The 25056-nt window shown below is 33.5% G+C and overlaps 5 protein-coding genes across 5 annotated transcripts; 1 reads left to right on the top strand and 4 right to left on the bottom strand.

Annotated features, from left to right (window-relative positions):
- Positions 1 to 1212: 1212 nt before the first annotated feature.
- Positions 1213 to 5732, bottom strand: LOC122584024 (probable glycosyltransferase At5g03795). Its single transcript, XM_043756386.1, has 5 exons — positions 5658 to 5732; positions 4879 to 5397; positions 4637 to 4767; positions 3593 to 3944; positions 1213 to 2738 (listed from the first exon to the last, which is right to left on the bottom strand). The coding sequence occupies exons 2-5, from the start codon at positions 5356 to 5358 to the stop codon at positions 2070 to 2072; spliced, it is 1632 nt and encodes a 543-aa protein (XP_043612321.1). The 5' UTR covers positions 5359 to 5397; positions 5658 to 5732; the 3' UTR covers positions 1213 to 2069.
- A 1924-nt stretch (positions 5733 to 7656) lies between these two features.
- LOC122581930 (probable glycosyltransferase At5g03795) lies at positions 7657 to 12105 on the bottom strand. Its single transcript, XM_043754253.1, has 5 exons — positions 11990 to 12105; positions 9370 to 10223; positions 9155 to 9285; positions 8728 to 9082; positions 7657 to 8438 (listed from the first exon to the last, which is right to left on the bottom strand). Exons 2-5 carry the CDS (start codon positions 10165 to 10167, stop codon positions 7770 to 7772), a joined length of 1953 nt encoding a protein of 650 aa, XP_043610188.1. The 5' UTR covers positions 10168 to 10223; positions 11990 to 12105; the 3' UTR covers positions 7657 to 7769.
- Positions 12106 to 15189: 3084 nt separating this feature from the next.
- LOC122582256 (ankyrin repeat-containing protein At5g02620-like) lies at positions 15190 to 19931 on the top strand. Its single transcript, XM_043754623.1, has 3 exons — positions 15190 to 15842; positions 17975 to 18390; positions 18866 to 19931. Exons 1-3 carry the CDS (start codon positions 15389 to 15391, stop codon positions 19778 to 19780), a joined length of 1785 nt encoding a protein of 594 aa, XP_043610558.1. The 5' UTR covers positions 15190 to 15388; the 3' UTR covers positions 19781 to 19931.
- A 463-nt stretch (positions 19932 to 20394) lies between these two features.
- LOC122582257 (E3 ubiquitin-protein ligase ATL42-like) lies at positions 20395 to 21667 on the bottom strand. The gene has a single exon (XM_043754624.1). The coding sequence runs from the start codon at positions 21612 to 21614 to the stop codon at positions 20436 to 20438; it is 1179 nt and encodes a 392-aa protein (XP_043610559.1). The 5' UTR covers positions 21615 to 21667; the 3' UTR covers positions 20395 to 20435.
- An 827-nt stretch (positions 21668 to 22494) lies between these two features.
- Positions 22495 to 25056, bottom strand: LOC122582340 (exosome complex exonuclease RRP46 homolog). The gene is made up of 8 exons (XM_043754710.1): positions 24759 to 25056; positions 23891 to 24004; positions 23688 to 23788; positions 23493 to 23513; positions 23345 to 23417; positions 23198 to 23265; positions 22979 to 23111; positions 22495 to 22859 (listed from the first exon to the last, which is right to left on the bottom strand). The coding sequence occupies exons 1-8, from the start codon at positions 24862 to 24864 to the stop codon at positions 22744 to 22746; spliced, it is 732 nt and encodes a 243-aa protein (XP_043610645.1). The 5' UTR covers positions 24865 to 25056; the 3' UTR covers positions 22495 to 22743.

Below are 25056 nucleotides of genomic sequence, written 5' to 3'. Positions count from 1 at the left end.
GGTAAACGGTTTTTCTCTAATTTCCATCCATGAATGTTAGCCTTCAAAGGGGCAAACTTGTTCCATGGAAAAGCCCAAGGTTTCGGTCCATGTTGGGTTCGATATAAAAATTGTTTCATCGACTTGACAGAAAAAAGATTCAGAAGGATTGTAAGACCATGCCCATGTGTCTTTTGTGTTGGAGAGATTAATACTTTGGACTTGTGATAGTAGCTCCAGAAACTGATTAATTGATTTCCACTGATGTTGATGGCGGAGTGGTCCAATTCCATTCCCATTGCGAGACTGTTCCATTGCTTGTACAACGATCACGAAATAAGCAGCCATTATTATCTCCATTTTACAACTATACGGAGCAGTGTTTTAAAAACCATGTCCAGTCAATCATTTGTTTTTTTTTTTTTTTTTTGAACAGCTAGTCAGTCATTTGTTTTACTTGAGCCCTATTTTTTGGTTAAAAACCGGAAGAAAATTTGAATCTTACTTTTTTTTTTATTTTTTTGAATTTTTTTTTAAATAACTTATTTTAGTGAAGTTTAAAGCATATAATTTTGTTAAAAAAAAACTATATGTTTTTTTGAAAGGTGTGGATTATTTGCTCGCAACAGGGTATTCTGCTTACGTTGTCTTAACCGGGTCCGTGATAGAGAGCCTCATCACCCTTAATACCTAGTAAGAGAAGAAATTCCCAACTAAACCACCTGCAAGTACGATATTTAATTAAGATAAAACCTTGTTCTTTTTGCAGGACTCAAACCTGCTTCATTGGAGGACTTTATTGTGAAATTCCTTCAAATGTTTTTCTCATGTGTCAAACTCGAGACCTCTAGCATGTAAAACTGGTGCTTAACCACTGAGCTATAATAAACTATATAGTATTATTTTTTTAGTAGGTTTTTAGGTTTAAAGATATTTTTGATGAAATGTAAAAATTTTAGTTCAATAGTAATTTTTATGGAAAGAGAGATTGACTATTCAATCCGGTTCGACTGGTCATTCCAACCAGGTGAACCGTTTTTCTACACTCGACCAGTTCAATTAAATGTTTTATACAACATTAATACCGATTTTCCCCATTGTACCAAGTCTTTCAAAAACCTTTTTCTACATATTATTATTTTGAAAATCATATTTTTGCCTTTGTATTTGTCATAATAATTGTGCCAGCTTATTGTTTTTTACCCTTAGTTTTTATTTATTTATCTATTATTATTGATCAGCAAAGCAAAATCTCTCATTGATGTCTACTACGCAAACATATTTACACGATGGCTCCAAGGTGGAGACCCGAGAGTTTACATGCCAAAACAAGGAACCAAAATGTCTACGTATGCTATTCATGTAATACCCTCAGAAGGTTAATGATCCAATCACGCCATTTGCTCACCATGATAATGCGGTACGCTGAACCTTGGGGAAGACGTCTTCTTCTTTTAGTGTTTTAAACTTTTAATCCTCTCTGGTGGAGAGAAACTAGAAGTCTAGGTCTAAAATTGTGCTCTCACAATACACGGGAGCTGAATATGTTTGTTTCGTAAGCATACACGACTAATTAAAGGTCTGGGGTGATGGCCGCTTCACCTACTGTCAGTTTTGTACTTTTGTATGCTGGTACTTTTGTATGCTGGTCCATAATAGTCATACAAAAAAGAGTGTATTACGCTGATATTATGGCTACAGCCCCAATGGCGGTTGCCCACCCTTGAATTTTATTATTTATGCACACAAGAAACTTTAATTATAGAAGTGCACGAAAACCTTCATTTAACAATTAATAAATAACAATCACACTCCACATTCAAGGGAAGACATAATTTTGGTTGTTCAAATGACTAGATTGTATCATATACATGTAGAGTGAACTATGACAACCAAAACAACATAGGTGAGACATGTTTCAACTTTACTTTTATAGTATTGAACCAAGCTACACTTTGCGTTTTAACATATTATGAAATAGCTAAATACAACTTAAAAAACACTGTGAACTTCATTTTAGTTTATATTGTATAGTACCAAATCTGTAATGTGTATTTATAAGACATCTGAATAAGTCAAAATGTATATAATCACCTTGGGTTTACTCTAAGAACTCTAGTATACCATATTGAATGTAGTATCATATGAAAGATGTCATATTTAACTGGCTTAACATGCCAAAGAAAATGTTGTTGTACCTCTTTAACCCTTTGATGCATTTGCAAATACTTCTTGTTTGGAATCGAAAGAAGGATATGTTTCAGATCTGGAATATCCTTCTCCCGAATGAAAACTGCAAATGATTCCCAATCTAAAACCTCGAAAAAAGGGGGCACAAAATTGTCAGACATAATCACAGGAACACATTCATAAAAGATGGCTTCCACAACTCTAGGACTATTGACTTCAGAACCTTTGGCACATATGCAAAACTTACTACTCTTCATATAGTCAACATAGTTTTGGTCGTCTTTGACTTTTGGCAGTTTTCTGAATATTTTCATGTCAGGATCTTTGTTTTCCCAGTGGCGTAATAGTATTGGGCGAAGGTAACCGTGCATTTTGCCTGCAAAGAAAGCAAAAACCTTGCGTTTTGAAGGAGGTTTACCTCCAATGTTTTTTAATGGACTTTGAGTGTAACGAACGTTTGTTTCTGGGAGAGAAACGTCTTTTCCCAATTCAAAACCTGCTTTTTCAACATCTGTGTTGCAAATGGCTCGTATGCAAGTACTCATGAACTGTCTTGTTTCATCTGCAGCCTTAAAATTTGAATGTAAAGTAGAATTTTAGCTCCCACAATTTGGTTCTGGCATTATGCATAGTGTTGTAAATATGCAAATACAGTAAAATTTTAATGGTACTTGACAACTTTTTTCATACCACACCGCGTACTTACGATTTTCAGAAAAACAGTTACCTTGCATGCAAAATATAAGAATTGGTTCAAAAATCTGAGCACTCAAAGTAGAGGTTGCATATTCAGTTCATCTTATTAATTGATCGATCAAGATTTTGTTTTGTCTCTAAGGGGTCAAATGGGTTAGGTGATGTAACTAAAAAGAGACAGGACAAATGGTTAGCCGAGTCAAACAGGTTGCATGTCTTCCAAAAAAATATTGATATGTATATAAAACCTCCTAAATCGCTTAAACTAATATTGGATTATATATGTAAATAATAACACAATCCACCTGCATCATGAAATAACTCCTTTTGACCAACACAATCCACCTGCACCATGAAATAACTCCTTTTGACCAATTACCCAACCCACTTGACTTGACCATCTTGCTATCGCAATTAAATTACATAAAAATCTCCTAAATTCCTTTATAAAGAAAAGGATAGATTAATCTGTGATAGTATACTTTTGCTATTCATATTTAACACTCTTCAAATAGATAAATATTTAGAGAATTTATTTAAAAAAGTTAAAGCAGGTCAGCCCAAACCGACCCAACTTGTATTGACCTACACAGCTACACTACTAAATTTACCCTTTTTGACCCATTACCCGATCTGCCTGGACCAACTATCTTGCTTCTGACCCCAAACCAACATTTTGAAACGAGGTAACTGATTATCCTATTGAGCTTTGGACAACGTGGCTTACCCAATCGTGACAGGCAACAAGGAAATGGTCGGCCCCGTTGGTTCTATTCCAGAAACTGTATCTCCCTGCAATCATATCAAGGTATTTCTTCAAGTATGGCACCACACTTTCTCGATTATAAGAGTTGGGAGACAGAGTTGCTTTCAGCATTTTTGAGCTATAAGGAATGTAGAATAAATGGGCTTGTTTTGGTTTTATAGTAACAAATCTTTTGCTTGCTTTCATTTGCTTCATGAACCATCCCTCGGATGCATATATTCCTTTCATAGCCGCCTCTGGCTGGTGGAATATCGGTTTCTCTCCCTCTTTATATATGTAAACCTTGAGAGTCTTTTCCATTGATTCATAACTCCTGCATAGTTAAATTGGATTGCAATGAGAATCTTTTATCTCTATACATATTTCAGTAAAGGTACTATGTTGAGTAGCCAACAGATTCATAACTCCTGCATACTACTCCCTCCGTCCCACTTAATCAATTCATATAAGATATAACTTTCATCAAATATAATATAGCACAATTTAAAATAGTTAAGGTCAAAGTTTATATATGAAGACTTTGAAAATTCAAAAAAGGACATATTTAGTGGGTAGGAGGGAGTAATATTTTTTGTTAAGCAGATGGAATTAAATCACTAGTGATGATTATACAAGTAACTTTAGCTTGAACTTTTGCCAGAAAAAGATACGTTGCATCCAAAGCAATATGATTATGTAAACAGATTAATACAAGTTTTCAAATTTTAGCTATACGATTAAAAACCGTCAATAATGAAAATCTTAAAGCCATACGACAACTTATAGCATCATATTTGAAGCTCTAACAAGACAGAGAGAGTTATATGATATGGCCTAATATCACCATTCAGACTCAAATAATACAAGTTTCCGATAACTATAGAGTTGCCCTTTAGACTACTAATAGGTTTAACTGACATTAAGGAAACTAACAAAAGGGCCAATGCAAAAAATGGTACACAAAGGATTAACAATGAAAACAAATTAATGTTTCAGATCTTATGACCAACTTAAAGAATTGATTACCTCCTAAATACTGAAATATTACGGAACACAGAAGGATAAAGGGTATGATCATCTCCCTTGACCGGGCCATTCTCTATTAGCAACTTTGCTTCTAGTAATTCTTGATCAACTTTTGAAGGCCACTGAGGTTTCTATATCAATATAACTGAAACTGTGTTAAATCTGACGAAAATTAGCATGACCAATTCGAAAAACACATGTTAATAAACACATTATTCACATATGACATAGTTGTTTCATACCATAGAACGAGAAGAGGCACGGTTGTGTACTAAAATATCATACATCTCAGAAATCGACACTACATTTCCCTTTTGCTTCTTATGAGAGACTTCTGTCACAGAAGATAAATTGACCAACGGGACAAGTCTTTTTGTTAGTGCCTCATCTTTTTTTAAGTTTTGAACCGAATTTGACACATTTCTGTCATATACAGAAACGTTAAAACGATATATGGGAGCGGCTAAAGTAGTACTATTGGCATAATCTATAGAGTAACTGCTGCCAGTACTATTAGTATCTTGTGTTATTTCCCCTAATATTTCGGAAATTTGAGATGGCTTTTCGTGTGGGAAGCTTCCGGTTTTGGTTTTACAAATACTGCTAGCCGAAAACAAAGGTGTTATAACGTCACCATAAGGAAATTCAAGATACCGATATATAATGAAAACGGCTAACATTACTCCCCCAAAGCATACCAATCTTTGAATTCCATAGCCCATTTTTTTGTAACATCAAAACAACTTGTTTTTCAGGCACACCTGCAATATTGACAGTAAATTATTTAAGATGTTTTTTTTTTTTCTTCTTTAACTCAAATGATCAAAGTTTGATACATACAACATACTTTAGACTAAACTCAGATACATTTTTCGACAGAAAAAAATAAAAATAATAGCATAAACTATCATTAAAAAAATAGATACAATCATACAAAATCACAGAGTATATGTCATAAACCCTGGCTAATATAATCATTAAATTAAGTTAATTATGAGAGATTTCTGTATATTATTTGTACCTGTTAACGGAGAAGCTTCCTTGATCACACAGACTATAGTTAGAGACAGACGGTGAGTAAGTTTTTTAATTATTATTATGGAAAAAGTATGTAACTGGATTTCTTTAATAATAATATCTTTTATTTTATTGGTTAGGAATTAAGATAAGAAATTATTTATCTACACATCATATCTCAGTGGTTGAGAACCAGTTTTATATGCTGGAGGTCTCGAGTTCGAGACATGGGAAAGACATTTAAATAGAATTTCACATAAAAGTCCTTCAGTGAAGCAGATTTGAGTCCTGCAGATGGGGCAAAGTTTTATCCCACTTAAATGTCGTGTCTTCAGGCGGTTTAGTTAGAAGTTTCTCCTACTACTGGGTATTGAGGGTAAGGGGGGTCTCTAGCGCGGACATAGTTAAGACAACGTAAACTAGATCCCTGTTGCGAGCAAATGATCCGCACCTTAAAAAAAAACAATATAATAATGAAGTGTGTTACTTTTAGTTGAAAGTCAAAGATACTAGTCATGTGATGCATGGAAGTCATGTCTTTGTACTTGATTAAAAAATTGTCTCTTTGTTTGTAATTTTGTATCTGGAGTTTTTGACGTTACTTTCACCTTTAATTTTTACTTATACCTCAAAAACTAAATTTTTTCATTGAGATTATTGTAGTTTTATTCACTCGAAAAACCATACACATATGTTGTACTTTCACAACATTTCTTTCAAATAGTAAAAAAAAACCAAAACAGTACAAAACAAAAGAAAGAACCACCCCGAAGACCCCACTCCTTTTTCATTGTCAAACCACTCGACGTCAAGGAGTCCACACCCCAACAACATCAGTCTTTGGGATCGTTATCTTCCACGCCATCCACGGACCACGGTGACTCCACTAGGTAACCACCTCTTACTAACAAAACCTAAATAAAATGGGTCATATATTGTGATACTGACGTAGTTTTAATTGATATTGTTGTCTTTTTTTGCCTTTGATTGTTAAACGATATCGTTTTGGCTAAACTTTAAATTGACCCAAAGTTTGTGGCTCTTGTGGAGATATATATTGCTTTTATATCCTCTAAAGTTATAAAGTCAAGAAAATCTCAAACCTTTGAATTAAAATTAAAGATTAAGATTCTCTCAACTTTACTTTATAATAACTTTAGAATCTTAATTCTTTACAATAAGGATAATGATAAGTCAATAATAAAAAAAAGAAATTTATATGATGGTCCCAGCAATATATCTCTTTGATAAGCCCATAGGGTTTCAGTTGGCCATAATTCGACCAGCAGTTCAAATACAATATTTTTGTTTTTGTAAAAGGTATAGAAATTAGGAAAAATGATCCATACACTTTACTTAAGTTTAGATACTATCACTTTAAAAAAAGTTACAAATTAAACTTTTGAATTTGATAAACATACATAGCCTCTTGAATTTTACAACATAATTCCCCCCATTTTATCTAAGATAGGTATTTCATGCTTTATCCAACCTTTCCCCTAAAAATTATAGGTTTATAGAGTTATAGGCTTATAGCTTACCTAGTCAAAATAATTATCACAATTCACAAGCAATATAACTGATGTGGAATTAAAAAGATCGTCTGAAAATTACTTTTAAGCTTATGTGACCTTCAGCCTGCAAAATTAAAACCAATACCTATTTCCGAAAAGAATGAGGTATAGAAAAGATGACATATAGACGGTCATATGTCTCGCCGATGAATAAGAATAAAAAACTTACAGTAACACTTTGCTTTTGGGATTGTACTTTAACCTGTGCTAAAAGATTATACAAAAGAAATATAAACAAAGAACAGAACTACTACATAGTTACTTCTCTACCAAATAAAATCCAACTCAATGGCTTCTCAACTCGGAGTTGATGACTTGAACCTTCAAATTTGTTCCCACCAAACAAAAACGGATCAACCCTTAAAATCAACTCAAAACCTGGGGAATATACATACCAATAAACTATATACAAAAGGTATAGAACTACGGTTAAGAAAAACGATATCTTATTCAAAATCGACAAAAAGAATGTTGACAAAATCTATTCACAACAGCTTAATGTGCTTCAATTAAAATGAAACTACTCTAACTTACCTCACTAGCTAAAAGGGATTTACTCTAAAAACTCTATTATACCAAACCGAATGCAAGATCATATGAAAGATATCATACTTCACTGGCTTAACATGCCATAGAAAATGTTGTTGCACCCTCTTAACTCTTTGTTGCATCACCTGATACCTCCTCTTTGATATCGAAAGAAGAATGTTCTTCAAATTCGGAATATCTTTCTCCTGAACAAAAACTGCAAACGACTCCCAATTCAAGATCTCAAAGAAAGGTGGGACAAAGTTATCAGATATGATTACCGGAACACATTCGTGAAAAATAGCCTCCACCACTCTAGGACTGTTGACTTCATAACCTTTAGGACAGATACAGTACTTGCTGCTCTTCATGTAATTGATATAATTTCTGTTGCCTTTAGATTTCGGGAGCTTCCTGAAGATTTTCATGTCGGGATCTTTGTTTTCCCAATGTTGCATTAGAATTGGACGGACATCGCCATGCATTTGGCCTGCAAAGAAGGCAAGAATAGAGCGTTTGGAAGGAGGCTTGCCTCCAAGTTCACGTAACGGGTTTTGAGATGACCTAACGTATGTTTCAGCAAGGGATACGTCTTTTCCTAATTCAAAACCTTCTCTTTTGACATCTGAATTGCATAAAGCCCGTATGCAAGTATTCATAGACTTTTTTGTCTCATCCGTAGCCTGAAAATTGTGTTATGCAGTCAGATAATAAGTTCTTGGTTGCTAAAAACACGAAACTGATTTTTAATATGCCAGCTATTTAGGTTCATTTTACATGAAAATCCTTAATAATCAGAATTTCTCGAACACTTTATCTGATTTTTACAGCTCCACCCTTCCAAACACCATTTCATGCAGCCCGTTTTTCTATTTATCTTGTTCTGGTAAGTGGTAACCTATCACGTAATCACTTTAACAGATACAATGCCAAAAAAGACCAGCAAACAATAATAATGATCAAACAGCTTACCCAGTCATGACAAGCAACGAGGAAATGATCAGACCCGCCTGTCCTGTTCCAGGAATCATACCTCCCTGCAATCAGGTGAAGGTAGTCTTTTAAGTGCTGAACCAAGTTGTCTCGACTACCAGACCCAGTCACATATAACTTTTCTTCCAACATTCGAGAGCTAAACGGAAGGTAAAACAAATGGGCTTGTTTTGGGTCGTTGGTAACAAAATGTTTGCTTTCTTTCATATGCTTCATGAACCACCCCTCAGATGCATAGATTCCAGTAAGCACTGGCTGTGGTTGGTGGAATATTGGTTTCTCACCCTCTTTGTAAACGTAAACTTTGAGAATTCTCTCCATTAGTTCATAGCTCCTGTATCGTGCACAAGTATACAACCAATTAGATTAAATTCATTCTTTTAATTATAAGTGAAGCTATTGTTACCTTTTAAACTTTGACACGTTACGATATAGAGGAGGATAAAGTACACGGTCATGATCAGCGAGGGGAGCATTCTCAATTTGCATTTTCGCTTCTACTAATTCTTGATCTACTGTTGAAAACCATAGTGGTTTCTACAACATAACAGTACATACGACACATAAGCAACAAAACAAGAATACCCATAAAGAAACTTTTTTTGACAAGAAAATTTATACCATTGAACGAACTGTAGCACGATTCTGGAGTAAAATTTCATGCATATCGGACATTGTCACAACGTCACCCATTGGAATTTTCCGAACTTCTTTAGCTGGAGGAATTTTCTTCACGGATGACTCACCAGGTGACACAGCAGGATTGTTCTGTATTGTCCCTAGCCCCTTGACATTTGGCCCCAAATTTGGTGCATCTATGTGCGGTTCAGATCTTTTGATACCTACAGCCGATGAAGGAGAAATTACTGTCCTATTGACTGTCGTTGGTTGAGGTAAAGCAACTGACGAACTTGGTGGACTGGCTGCACCTGAATCTTTTTGTTTTAAGGTTGAATCATCTGTTTCTCTATTCGTTTCTGACTGCATACCATTTTCAATGGTTAAATTATCACTTACCACCATTGGGGGAGTTACAGGAGCTAATGAAATCGGTGGTGGACAGGCTGCATCTAAATCGTTTTCTCCTATACTAGAATCACCTGCGTCTCTATTACTTTCCAACTGAATATCATTTTCATTTTCTGCATGACCACCCTTCTCAAGTAGACCAACAGGCGTTGTAATATTAGATCCATCAAAACGGGTAGTATTACCTAATGGCCCGGATAACAGAGATGAAGCTTGAGGTGGGTAACTTCCACTTACGGGTGGTTCAGCTCTACTGGTCGAAAAAAACGATGAGGCAACATCACCATACGGAAACTCAAAGTACTGGAACATTATAATCACTGCAAATACGACTGCCACTAGCCATACCATTCTTTTGCTTTCCAATATATACTGAACTTCATGACCCATCGTTACAAACCACTAAATAGTCACAGTACCCGAAAAAACATGTATCCTATCCCACACTGCAAAACCATCAATCGATTTTATAACAATAAGAAAACTATTGAGCTCAACTAGATGTAAACATATTAACAGAATTAGATGTAGAATTTAAACTTAAATAGTATAACTGTAAATGATTGAGTATTAAACTAATTAAGATGGAGACATCCTATCAATAATGACTAAAAAGAATTCCTCCAAATAAAAACAAAAGAAAATCAACATCAAATTTGAGTGTCACATCCCTATTTCTCATAATTTATAAACTTTTATCTACCTAAACAAATTGCCAGCTACAATGATGCATATACCAAATACAACTTATGAATTAGGATAGATTACATAGAAATGTACCCAACAGGACATGTTTTGATATCTAATGGACCAAACTTTATTAATTACCTTTATAAGTAAAAAACTTTCAATTAAATATTATTTCGTGTATCTGGTGGGGCTGTCTTCAGGTAAGTAGTAAAATTTCAACTTTTTTAAAGATTGTGTCATGTCTCCAGTTTAAAAGGCCATGGGTTATGTTCTCAGGAAGGGATCACGATAGCTTATTTGACACTCAACCAGTCGGGCCCGTGGGTGAACAAAACCCCTCTCCCATCCACTTCGGCTCCAATGAAAACCAAACCCAAATACCCAACGATCTCTTTCCGTGGCACCAAGTTATATTAACCAAACACTTACTTCTGTTGCACTCACCCCACCAAGAAACACTATCACAGAGTCACAGGTCTTCGGCTATCACTCCCCTTACCCTAAGACCAAGTCCAGCCAAAGATCGCTATGGACTAATTGGTCAAGTCTGCAGTCCACCTTTCTTCTTCATCTGTGATTTTTGATTTTGACGGGTCTGCCCGGTCCTGCCCGGGTTTTGGAGCTCACCCCCACCTAAGAGTACCAGTAGTGCCCTGATACCTTCCTTTCATCAGTGACACACTAGATTCCCTTATTATGGTCTCCGGATGATTACTAATTAACATTTTCTTTTAGTCTATATTCATCACACGTACATACATACACATCCACCCTGATTAGCCATCCAACCAACGCCAAACGCTTTTCAAAGGTTATTCAAGCTCAAGTCGACCTCGAGCTAAGTAATCATTAAACGAGCCTAAAATTCCTCATACTCGACTCAGATGGTTAACAGTTAACACTACCCTAGTGTGACACTAAGAGCCACCTCACTCGACGCCTAACGATGTCAAACACTACCCTTGTATTCTCTAACAATTTAATTTGCTACAACATTGAAAGTCAAATTGAATTAAATCAATTTTTATTTTTAGTAAACATTAATCAAATCTAATAAAACAAATCTAAGGAAATAATAATACTCCGTAATTCACATGAACAACTTACTCAATTAACAAACTTTCAACAATACTCAGACTTAAAAAAAATAACAATAAATAAACTTAAATTCCAATAAATTAACAAACCAGCATGCTAATATATATATATATACACAATTAATTATAATAAAAGTTAAACCATAACATACTAGTAAAAAATGCAGTCTCGACCAACCTGTAATTAAAACGTTTCCTTGATCATCAAATCAAACACAATTCTATATATTTTTCCAAAATGAATAAATAAATATAAACGCTATCAATTGTGATATATGAATTAAATATGTTGATTTTGATAAAAGAGCTAGCTAGCTTTGAATACATACACACAATATCGATGATAAATAATTAAATGCATTTGCATGCAAATTTGAAAGTATGTGTATATATATAATTATTAATATTATAAATAAATTAAATACCTGAGAGAAAAATGAAGTCAGAGAGAAAGAAAGAGAGACGTGTCGTTGAGATTTTTGGGAGGTTTTATTGCCAGATACGTTGCAGTGGCGGCACTTAGAGAATATATATATTTATATTTTTTGTTGGATGAAGATTGAGAAATGATGCATGAATGATCCTTTATATAGCGATACACTCAAACTTAACTTTCAGATGCTACATGACGTTGTAATTTTGTGGACCCTTTTTACTTTTATAATTAGTTTTGACCAAATAGTTTTTCTTTTTTATTTTATTTTATTATGATTGTTAATTAATTGATTCATGTGATACACAAACGATCTTAGTCGTTTATTTATGTTAACTAAGTCGATAGATGAATTAGTGAACCATATTGGTGGTGGTCGACACCCGTTGAAATGGTGTGCTCGTGGTTCATTTGACGTGAACCATATATCTATGTGTTTTTTATGCATTTATTTTTATTTCTTGAAGAATAATATTACTATGTTGATATATGTACAACTTATAAAAAAAATGGTTCAACTAATAAAATCAAGTCATTTTTTCTTAATTGTTTTTCACCTTTATTGTATCACATATATATACACGTGTTTGTAGCCATTTATTTATAAACTTTATGATTTAGCATTTTTGTTTCAAAATTTATTGTCATTTTTTTCGAAACAAAACCTTAAAATTAATGACTAAGGGCAATATATAATTTTCATGTGTCAGACTCTAAAAAAACTTTTATTAATTTTCATAGGCAAGTAACACTAATGAAATTAAACTAACAAACAGTATAAACTCAATCTATCTTTAAGCTTTGACTCGTTAATCTATAAGTTGTGAGTCTTTCAAAGTGAAAACTTTTTAAAATATGTATAGTAGTTTGAATAAGAATATTCTTTCATCATATTCTTCTTTTTAATCAAATAAGTAATTTTACAGTTTGATTTTTTTTTTTAGTAATTTTTTTTTTTTTTTAGAAGTTGTGGATCATTTGCTCGCAACAGATGATCTAGCTTACTTTGTCTTAACCGGGTCCGCGCTAGAGAGCATCTTTATCCTCAATATATATTAGGAGGAGAAACCTCCAACTAAATCGCCCGAAGACACGACATTTAATTGTGATAAAATCCCGCCTCTTTTACAGGACTAAAACCTGCATCACTAGAGGATTTTTTTGTGTGAAATACCTTGCAATGTTCCTCACATGTCTCGAACTCGAAACCTCTAGCATGAAAAGCTGGTGCTCAATCATTGAAGTTTTTTTAGTAATTTAATATTTTGATACATCAGTATACTTCTATTAAACATACAACAAAAGCACATACTCCTTTTTATTTCCGAGGGAATTAGTTACTTTTTCTTTCCATGAAAAGGAAATTGACAATTATGATGAAGTCATATATGAAGAATTGAAGATCTCATTTTTAGTTGTGTCACATACACGTAAGTGTTACGGTAGATTAAGTGTTACGGTAGATTTCTTTTTTCTCTTCTAATATTGGCAAATTTTTATTTTCACATGTAAAGGTGAATATTTAACCCTTTTTATAAGGAAATGATAATTGTACCACTGTTTTTAATTAAATCACCACAATGTACTATTTTTATAGTATACAGTATAAGTCATTAATGCTTATATGTGATAGATCTATCACTTGTTGTAGTACAAATATCACTACCTTTTTTGATAAGATAATTTCATGTATATATATATATCGTTTGACAATTTTTCTCTTCTAAAACATGAAACCATTAGTTATCTTTGTTTTAAAAGTAACACCAAACTAAGCTTAATTTCTTTTTATTATATTATGGCCACTTATACCAATAATTTCTTTTTTTGAGTGGTACAATTATATAAGAGTGTCATATACTCATATACGATGTTGGCAACATCCAATGACGGATCAAAAGTTAAAAATCACATGTGTCTGGTTTAATTGGGACTACAAGTTGAACATATAAAAAAAGGGACAAGTTGGTTCGAATCGGATAATCATAAACATCAAATTATCTAATAAAACACCATGGGAGGTCTTGTATTTGAAAGGCAAATACTTACAATTCCAACATCCTATTATCTACTCTAATAATTCAAAGATTAAAGTTAACTTATATTTAGAATAATTAGGCCAACAAGATTAACAAAAAAATTATTAGGGCTGAACACTACCTAGCTAGCTATAACTCTGTAAAATTAAAACAAGTTAACTTGTTTACTGTAATTATCGTGTGATACTCTCTTTTAACTTGTTTATTGTAATTCTTGTGTGCTAAGTTCCTGTATCTTTTTTTCACATGATTAACGTTACGTTAAGTATAGACCTAATGTTAGTTTTATGTTTACATACTTCTTTTTTGTTTCATATGGATTTGCTATATCAATTTTGGATCAGAAAAACATATAAAGAGAAACCAATAATGGACTTTTTATGTACACCGGTATGTGGGCCTTAAGGTCCATTATTATCTCTTAGAACTTTACAAGCATACTGTGCAGCCCATTAGAAAACTCGCTTTCTGTAAATTATTTTTAAGAATGTGACCGTGTGAATAACCAAATGTTTTAGTTCGGGTTTTTAGAAAACGAATATTTCGGTTTAGATTTTTAATTGCGCGCAAAACCAACCCACTAATTCCAGGGGTGAAATTTGAGGAATCATTATAAATTGGTCAAAAAAAATATAACCTAAAATGTATTTTTACATATGGAAATTAAATCAGCCACAAAATATGTTAGGTGCATTTAGACATGGAGTGATAATAATGTGATATGTAACTTCGAAAATTTTAAAGTATATATATGAATGTGTATATACGTACAGATATAATTAAAAAGTTAAAGAATAATAATCGAAAAGTAATTGATAGTGACATTGCACAAATAAGAAGATTAGTCCTTTTTGAGTTTTTTCTTTCTAGCTTCATATATAAACTACCGTTTATACGTACTATATAACAAACATAAAATCAACTCACGTAAATCTAGCTTTTTATTAATTAGTCAATGTCTGTATGTATATATATTTGACATTGGCATATATATATATATATATATATATATAACACGGATACTACACTACTTATGAATTCGATCTTTCGAGAACTTAACCCCACACATCAAGCAAGTTGCATGCTTCTATGACTTATAAGTCATGGAGAAACCATACACGATTCTTTGAAATTTCATGAGAACATTCCTAGTAAACTACTCGTATTACATCTATAATGGAAAATAAATAAAAACTAAACCCTACAATCCACATATATTTATATATATATACATCAAATTTCGTAAACCTTCTTCATTTCATTTCACAATATTAATTTAACCCTCATTGCCATATATTTTTAACATCTTAATTAATTACTACACTTAACCTCAAAAATTAATATTGACCACCATGGATCGTCTCCTATACGCAGCTGTGCTAAAAGGCGACGTTGCTGCCTTCCTCAAACTCGTTGAAGATAGAAAAACCATAATTAACGAAATCACAACCGAATCACTAAACACTGTTTTACATTTAGCAGCTAGGTTCGGACACATAGAATTGGCATTAGAGATAGTAAAAAGGTGGCCCGAAATGGTGATGGCAGAGAACCGAGACCTTGAGACTGCGTTGCACGAGGCGTGTAGAGAAGGGAAGGTCGAGATAATGAAGTTGTTAATCGAGACGAATGAAGGGGTCGTTGGGAAAGTGAACCGGAGAGGGGAGAGTGTGTTGTTTGTGGCGTGCGAGAGAGGGAATATTGAAATTGTGAAGTATTTGCTTATAGGGTTTCAATGGCTTCTTATGCATGAGTTTGATGCTTTTACTTGTTCTATACATGTAGCTGCTGCTGCCGGACACACAGGTAAATTAGTATGTTGTTTTGTTAATTACGTTAATTTGTGTGTTAAGCTTGTAATTAAATATTCGAATGTTTGTTGAGGCTTAATTAAATTCTTTTGATAACTTATATGATCGATCTTAACATGATATAGTTAGATGATGTTTTCCACAAACTTTAAATTTAAGAAGACTATTTAAAAAGATTGATGTGAGCGTAACACTATGCATAATGTTAACATCATATAACTATATAACATTTTCACTTTTTGCCAATTTTGTAAACTTTAAATTGTTACTTGTAGGGATTAGTTCTTTCGAATGTAAGAAACTTTGAACGAATGTCTATAGTAAGAAATAACTAAAGCTGTGTGTATTGTATGTAAACAACTTTAAAATAATGTTTATTATATGTAAGAATTTCGTTTCAACCAATTACAATCTGACAAGTGACACCTGTATATGGTTGTCACGTATGTTTTCTTACATACAATAAACATTTTTTCAAGTTGCTTACATACAATACACATAACTTTAGTTTTTTCCTACTATAAACATTCAGTCAAAGATAGTTACATTCCAAAAAACTAATTCCCTTACTTATACTATCACAAGTGATTAATTAATTAAAAGCCATGTGAACTGGCCAAGGTCTTAATTAAGAATGTATCTGTCTAAATTAATCTAGCAATCAAATGCTTTCTCTCATTTGGATACCAACAACCAAATGCCACTTAATCTTTTTATCTCTTTTTATAATAATATACGTATACGTATATACATTGTATTATTGTAATTTAGAAATTATTGGTGAAAGTAATGCTTTATCAACTTATTCCCTTCACACATCAGAATTTTAAGTCTACCTACTTGCTTTTTGAGTAAATATTTTGTCATTATATATCCATGATTCCCATCACACAAATAATAGCAATAAATGACATTAGCTATATGTCCGTATATGCGCTTACTTGACTTAGAAAAGTCGATATTGTCGTCTAATATGTATAAAATGGTGTGTGAAACTATAGACTTTTGTTTATTTGTGAAATGAATGAATTGAGTATATACTATACATATATGTTGACTTTTTAATTTTTATTTGTTACTTCACCTCTTCACGCTTAAGATATATAACATTTTCACGTCGTTAGATATCATGTTTGATCTCTTTGCTAAAATTAAGCCAAAATAAAATTAAAAAAATAAAATAAAATAAAATAAAAATAAAGGTAATTAAAGCTTGAATAAGATGTCTGTCTTTGAAATATATATTAAAAGTTCTTCAGTAACTTCTTTATATTATTGAGAAACCAAAATCTAACATTTCCAATTAAATTCAGTTTAGCTATTCGGTGATGAATCACCACAAAGATCGACCTGGTGGTCATGCATTTCGATGTTTTTATAATACTTTTTAGGTCAGATAATTTTTTGGTAAACATTATTTTAAAGTGACTGTATACATTTTTTAAAATGGTCATTAGCGGACAATAATTAGGTCGTATACACATTTCTAAGCAAAATCTAGCCTTTTGACTTACGTGGTGTTATGTTTGTTCGAGACTTAATAAATTAAGTCATGACTTAATTGAAAATACTTAACCCATTAAGTCATCAAAAATGTTTGTTTTCTTGACTTAATAAATAAAAAACAACTATATATATTGGCTTAATCCATATGAAAATTATTTTATCCATTTAATCACTTAATCAATTCAATCACTTAATGGTTAAAATAATAAACAGAACCACTCTTATCTAGGAAAACACTTTGTTTATCCAATTTTCTTTTATCGTGAATTATAAATAAATGGGGCAGCAGTTGGAAACCACTGTAGCTACAGTGTTTCATCTCACATGGTTGATTTTTGTGTTTTGTTACCGTATTATATAAATGGATTACTTTGGATAAGAAGGATCGATTATAAATACTAATGGATAGGCCCATAACCAAATTAAGGGCCAAATTTTTATGCAACAAAAAAAAAAAAGTATACAAAATTGTGCGCGAACCCAAAAGTACTATTGGCCCAAAAATATACACAGTTTAAAAAATTTGCGAAACTGATACATAGTTTAATTAATGTAGTATTTGGTTAAGATATTACACGTTAAACGAGTACTAATTACACATCTGGTGGTTGCTATATCCAGATATAGTCAAGGAAATACTGCAGGTGCGTCCAGAGTTTGCAAGAAAGTATACTTCAGAAGGAAATTCTCCATTGCATTTGGCATGTAGTAAAGGCCATGTTGAAACAACAAGGGAGCTTATATGGTACGATCCGGATCTGTTGTACCTCCGCGATCACAAGGGTTGGACACCCCTGCATTGGGCATCGATGAAAGGCCGAGTAGGAATTATTGGTGAAATAATCTCTATAAACCTTGAATCCGTCGAGATGGTTACCAATCATGGGGAAACCGTTCTTCATATTGCGGTTCTCTTTAACCAATTTGAAGGTTTGAAATACTTAATGGAGAAACTCAACATTATAAGACTTGTTAACGTACAAGACAATGATGGAAATACGGTGTTGCACATAGCAACGGCTGGAAAACTCACTACGGTAAACCCTTGATCTTTCTGTTATTTCCTATTTAATTAGTTAGATGGTTTTCAGAATCTTTTTTTTCCAAAAAAAAAGAGTTTCGAGTTGAAATAATAGGAACCATGTCAAAAAAGTTTTGAGTCCCACTTCATATATCTGTAGGGTGGATTATTAGGAGGTTTTAGATACCATGCATTCGTGTGGTTTAACAATAAGAGTAGGTGGATGTTATTGGGGGGTTTTTGGAAATGTAGTTAGGTATATAAGTCAAAAGAATTTCCAACACTCATGACTCATGAGCAATTCTATCTTTGAATATAGGTAAAAAAAAAAATTCTTCGTAAATGATCTCATTTGAGACAAATTGCACCCTAATATTGGTATTATTGATTTTTAGGTATGCTTAGAAGTTAGAAATTAATAGCTCTACATAACTAATTAACATTTTAGTTTTGTTAGTTAATATGTTCTAGTGGTTTGTAATTGAAAATAGATGGTGACATATTTACTCAAACGCGGTGTGGATGTGAATGCTATCAATGGAAAAGGGTATACAGCTCTAGATGTAGTCGAATCAGATGGAAGCAACTCTACTGCTCTACAAATTGTCCCAGCCCTCTTAGAAGAAGGAGCAAAAAGATGTGATCAATTGCCCCCTACATCTAGAGATATCCAAGAAGTCATTCGTCGTAATTTAATCTCTCATAATCCAACACCACAAAATATGGAATCCCCAAATCAACACCGCGGACACTATAGAAAGAAAAGCCACCGTAGACTAAAACAAATAGAGCTTCAAAATGAGGGCTTGCGGAATGCTAGGAACACCATAACCATTGTTGCAGTTTTGATAGCAACCGTTACGTTTTCCGGTGGAATAAACCCTCCGGGGGGATTCAGTCAAGAGAGTGGGAAGGCTCTAATGGGAAGAAATCCTTCATTTAAGGTATTTATGGTGTGCAACATTTTGGCATTGTTTTTATCCCTAGGAATTGTTAATGTTCTAGTTAGTGTCATTCCTTTTAAGCGAAAATCAATGATGAAGTTATTAGTAGCCACACATAAAATCATGTGGGTGTCTACAATGTTCATGGCTGCAGCCTATATAGCTGCAACATGGACCATTTTACCACAAGGTGGAGGGTCAAGATGGTTGAGGATTGAGTTGATGGTAGTCGGTGTAGGATGCACGCTTGTTGTGCTTGTCGGGTTGGGTATTTTGTTGGGGAACCAATGGTCAAGGAAGAGAGAATGGCGTAGAAAAAAAGGGAAAAAGATGAAGGATGTTACGCCTAATGATAGCATGAATAGTCGTGTTGGAGAGATGCATTTTGCCCACAACAGTCGTGATGATTCGTCTAGTAACTCAGATATCGATAGCTCCGATCATGGCTACCATGTTTACTAGTTAGCATTTACCTCGTATGTATGTATGTACGCATTGATCAATTCATTTTGTAGGAGTTCATAGATGTGACCACGGTTATGTTACCGTTGTGTATTAGTAAAGGGACTCTTTGTTCTTGGATCTCAAATGGTACCTATATCTTTTGCATTTACATTGTTTGTAGACTTGTAGCTAGCAGTGGTATTTGGTGAAGCTATAATAACTATACTGGTTCAACATTGCAACAATAAGACTCGATTGCTACAATTCTATTACCACTGCTAAGTTCCCCAGATTGGGAATTGGGAATGAGCTGCGGTTTTTTCAGGAGAAAACTAACTGGAATTTGAAGAACTTTCTTCTTTCGATATCAAAGAAGAGGTATCTGCTGATACTGATGCAACCCATTTTCTATGGCAAAGTATGACATTTTTCAGATGATACTGCATTCCATATGGTCGAGTAGAGTTTTTTACAGTAAATCCCATTAGTTAGCAGTAACAGCAAGCATAGTTTCTTGAGAGTAAATATGAGAATGTTTACTCTTCGACTTTTATACAATCTACGTAAGAACAATTTGCATAGTAAGGTCTAAGGTACCAATTTGATCCTACTATCGTAACAAGTGAAGGTCATACAGTAAGAATTAAGCCACTAGAATATAATTTGAAAATAGTTAAGTTCTTGCTTCAAAGGTATTTCTATCCTGGTTTGTGAACCATTGAATGGTTCTTTTCGCCATTGGCAACCAAACCTTATTTAACCTCTCGTGCTTCCCACTACCCGCCCAATCTGAACTTCTAGTTTCTCTGAACCTCGAGACATTTGTAATCTCTGACATTGATCTCTTCTCCATACCTTCAGATTCGTCGTCTTTCACTTGCCTAGGAAAGTGGGAAGCCGAAACAGAACTTTCTCCATTATCTATGGCTTTTCCAACCTTGGACTCATATAATCTTCTTCTATCCATATTCTCTTTAAACTTAATTACTTGTTCAATGTCAATTTCAAATTTCCCACTATTTGAAGGCGAAAAACGCTTATTTGACACCTCATTAAGCATCTTGGAGTTCAGAAGCATCAAATCTGAGGAATTCACGTCGCTCCAACGGCTCTTGGAAACAATGTCGGATACAATAATCCTATGCTTGAATTTATCCAACAACCTTTGATCTTTATATTGAATCAAGACATCTTCTTTAGGACTACTTCTCCCAAATTTCCTAAAACTACTTCCAATTCCAATACTAAACCTTGATGACCTAGAAGAACCATCTTGCTCTCTCTTAATAAAGATTTCAAGGTTATTGAAACCCGCCTCATCTTGAGTATACCTCAAACTATTTGTGCAACTGAAGTCAATGATCTCCGATGTATTAAATTTGTATCGACAAAGAGGGCAAGTGGAGTGACTTTCTAGCCATTCATCGATGCATTTCATATGAAACGCATGCCTACATTTAGGCAACAACCTTAACACTTCAGAATCTTCAAAACTCGACAGGCATACTACACATTCTAGCCCTTCTTTTGACCCCTTGAGCGACGAAAATCTAAAAAAAGGCAAAGACTCAATTGCTTTCTTATCAATCCCAGAACGTCGTGACCTTGAAATAATAACCCCATGAGTTGCGCGGTGAGTTATGTCTGCATGACAAAATTTCATGCACGCGAGTATCAGAAACGTTAAACTAAACATAGAACATAGGATCCCGATGATGATAATGACGTTAGGACGCACTTTATGTACGTCTACAACATCATCGGATTTACTTACACTTTGTTGAGCAAAAGCATTAGAAAAGAGTAGTATGAAGAAGATGAATATCAAGAGAAAGGCTTTTGTGTGATTCATTCAATAGCTTTGGAGTTCAATTCTTTGAGTGTTGTTTTTCTTGTCAAGTTTTACATATGCTATTGGTTTCCCCATTTTATCAAATGTTTGGTATTTTTGGTCTCTTTCAAAAACATATAATGTAATGTGATTTATGTATCAAAGAACGATAATTAATTGAATGGCCCATATTTTAGTTTTTTATCTCTGATTTATTCGTTGGCCGCCTTTGTCTCTCTTTGATTGTCCATATATTGCCATGACACAATTGGCATCTATTTAATGTATTTTATCGTTTCTAACAAATGGCATACATCTTGAAGTTTATTTTTATGTCTTTGTCATAGTACTTGTTTATAACATATGTAGTCCAATTATTTTGTCATTGCTAAATAACTTTCAAAATATGTTTGGTGGATAATATTATTAACAAATATGTTAAATTAAAAAAAATTATATTGGTAAAGTTATTAAATGTCAAGCATCAAAGTGGACAACAACATGGATCCAAAGCAAAGAAGTAAATAAAAAAGACGACCAATAAATGATGACGCATGTATTAAGCATGTTTCTTTTTACTAAAAGCCAAAAAAAAAAAAAAAAATTATACTCCGTAACATGTTTTTTATGATAATAAAAATACGAGAAATAATAATAATTGAAACAAATATTTTTTACTCTATGAGATAAATCGAGCCATTGTTTATGTTTGACAAAAGTAACTCATACCACAAGATATATGCCTAAAGGTTCTTTTTCCCCAAATTACTTTGTTTATCTATTGCCTATAAGAAAAAAAAAAGAAAGAAGAGAAAGTAATCCCAGTGGTTCAATAGATTCTCAGCTTTATGTGTTCACCGACCCTTAAAGATCAAACCAAATAAGAAAGTTAATTGCAATATGTAAAAAAGTGAACAAAGAATGCACTAAATAGATCAGGTCAATATTCATAACTAAAGCCGTACAGATAGTATACATTCAACAATGATAACAATAAAGTAGTGATAACCTGAAATATACAATCGTTGCCACTCTATTGTATTGCTTCAACTCGTAGTCCACTCTTGGCAATTCAGAATGAAAATCAGATTGTAGGCCTTCCAGGCATCATTTACTCCAGATGTTTGAACGATCTTAATAATTTTTCAGATCAACCGGCTTTAGATGGATCATTCCCACCTTTAGACTTAAAGCTGTTTCTGAGAAAATCAGACAACTCAGCTGCAGCGGCACGTCCCAGCTTTAAACAGCTGAAGTAATCATCCACTGAGCAAAAAGAAGTAACCAAAAGTTGGGTCATAATAAACATACAAAATGATGCTTAAAAGAGAAAACAAAACAAAGAATAATTATACGTAAAAAAACTCAGTTTTTTTGATAGGTACCTGCCATTACACCATGAGTGACTGATGTGATAATCCCATGCTCCATTACCTCACCTGATGGTTTTGATGACCCTTCCGGAAGTACAGAAACTACCGAGTTTGGGAAAACCAAATATACAAATGCCTTCATTTTCTGCAAATGAAGTCCAAATGTTAAAGAAAAGCTCAATTTGCATTCAAGAAAAAGTTACCAAATAGAAAATAGAAAATCATACTAACCTGTTCCTCTATCTTACTTGGGTCTAGTAAAATATGTCCATTTTCAGCTATACAGCAACATATTGCAACTACAAAAATAAGTTGGTAAACCGTTAATTTTTTAGCAAATAGGAAGACTATGAAAATCTAGTCATATGTTTATCTTACCAGCAAGATGCTTTAACGGAAATCCGGCATCTACAAGAGCAGCACAAGCTGCATTTATTGCACAAGGAAGAAGCTAAACAAAATAGTTAGTCAAGAAAAATCACAAAAAATTGAGAATAAACAAGCAGAGTACAACTATTAAGGATACAGCTCCATCATCATGCACAACCTGCATCAAATGAGTAAGAGCCACTTAAGTTATCAACTGTGAAACCATCTACATTTAAAGAACCCAACAGCTTTAAGATAAATAGTTTAAACTTTAACAGAAAAAAATAACCTTCGGTTTTACAAACATACGAAAAAATATGAGTCAGTAAGGCTTGGGGATCGTGTCTTGTACCTGAATTACGACTGATGTTGTTGTATTAGGATGAACATTTAAAAGGCAGATGCTTAGCAAGGTTTTCTTAAGTACCATCTCATACTCCCTCTCAGATTTCCCTAAGTAGTATCATTGTTTGATATGTTACACTTTGGTAAAGTAATATCATGAAAAGGAAGGCATCAATATACACTACAATTGCATCTTTGGAAACAACTCACCACTTTGCCCGGTTTTTGGCTTCCAAATTACTTCAATGCAAGCCTTCTCAGGATTTTCATTCTTCTTAGTTCCAGCTTTCGGTCCATACACCGCGGCAATGACCTTCGTTTCACCTAATACAAAATAAAATAGCATCACTTGGTCTAACAAACAAAACGGGTGCTTGATTTTCTTTTTTTGAACAGTCGAAAATTTATTAAAATTCAAAGAGTACAAGTACATATACACTTAGGCTACACTTAGGCTAGCAAGGAGCTAGACCCAATTCACCCAAGTCTTACATTCTTACATATCATTTCTTCCCCAATTAAACCAAAGAAAACGGGTGCTTGATAAGCCACAACATTTCTAAAGACCCACAAAATAATCCAAAAAAATTACATTTAGACGCATACATATATGAATAACCCCAGACGGAAAAGTCAAAAAAGTTAAGTGATACACAGATTTTCCAATAGATAAACCCTCCTTAAGAAAACTCACATGGTTCCATAATTAGTCAGCACCTAATGGAAATCTAATATTACTCATCTCCCCCATTTTCCTCTAATCCAACTCTGCAAAGTTACTTATACTATAAAACTTCATTGCAATGAATGTACTTATGCAATAAAAAAATGATACCTATGACATAACTATCTTTCACTAAATAAAAAAGCGAAAAAAATCCCCAAAAACATTAGTTAGGGCTGCAATCGAGTCGAGCTTTTATCAAACAATCAAACATTATCCTAAAGTCATCAAGGCATCCTATATATATTTCTACATACTTTGATATATATCCTATGTTACTTCAAAAATCAATCATTAATAAACAAAAAAAAAAACAAAAACAAAAGACTAAAATATTTATATAAAAAAACAAACCTTGAGCCCAACTAGCAGAGCCATGAGCACGGTTAAGTATGCCACGTGTACAGCCCACCGGTCTTCTTTGATTAGACGTCCGCCGATCAGCTCTATCAACTTCCATTATCTCACTCAAATTCTCAGATAATAAAAATAATACTAGTAATAATATTAATAATAATAATAATAAATAAGAATGAAGGGGTGTTGGGGGTTTATGGGTTTTAGAGAAAATTGCCGGTGAATGACGGCGGTGGTGGAGTAAGGCGGTTGAGAAATTGCGACGGGAGGGTTTAGAGAGAGGTTATTTTTGGAA

Source organism: Erigeron canadensis, chromosome 9 (assembly GCF_010389155.1).
Source record: "Erigeron canadensis isolate Cc75 chromosome 9, C_canadensis_v1, whole genome shotgun sequence".
NCBI classification, from domain to species: domain Eukaryota; kingdom Viridiplantae; phylum Streptophyta; class Magnoliopsida; order Asterales; family Asteraceae; genus Erigeron; species Erigeron canadensis.
Note: the sequence above shows the minus strand (reverse complement) of the source record. Positions and strands in the feature narration are given on the sequence as shown.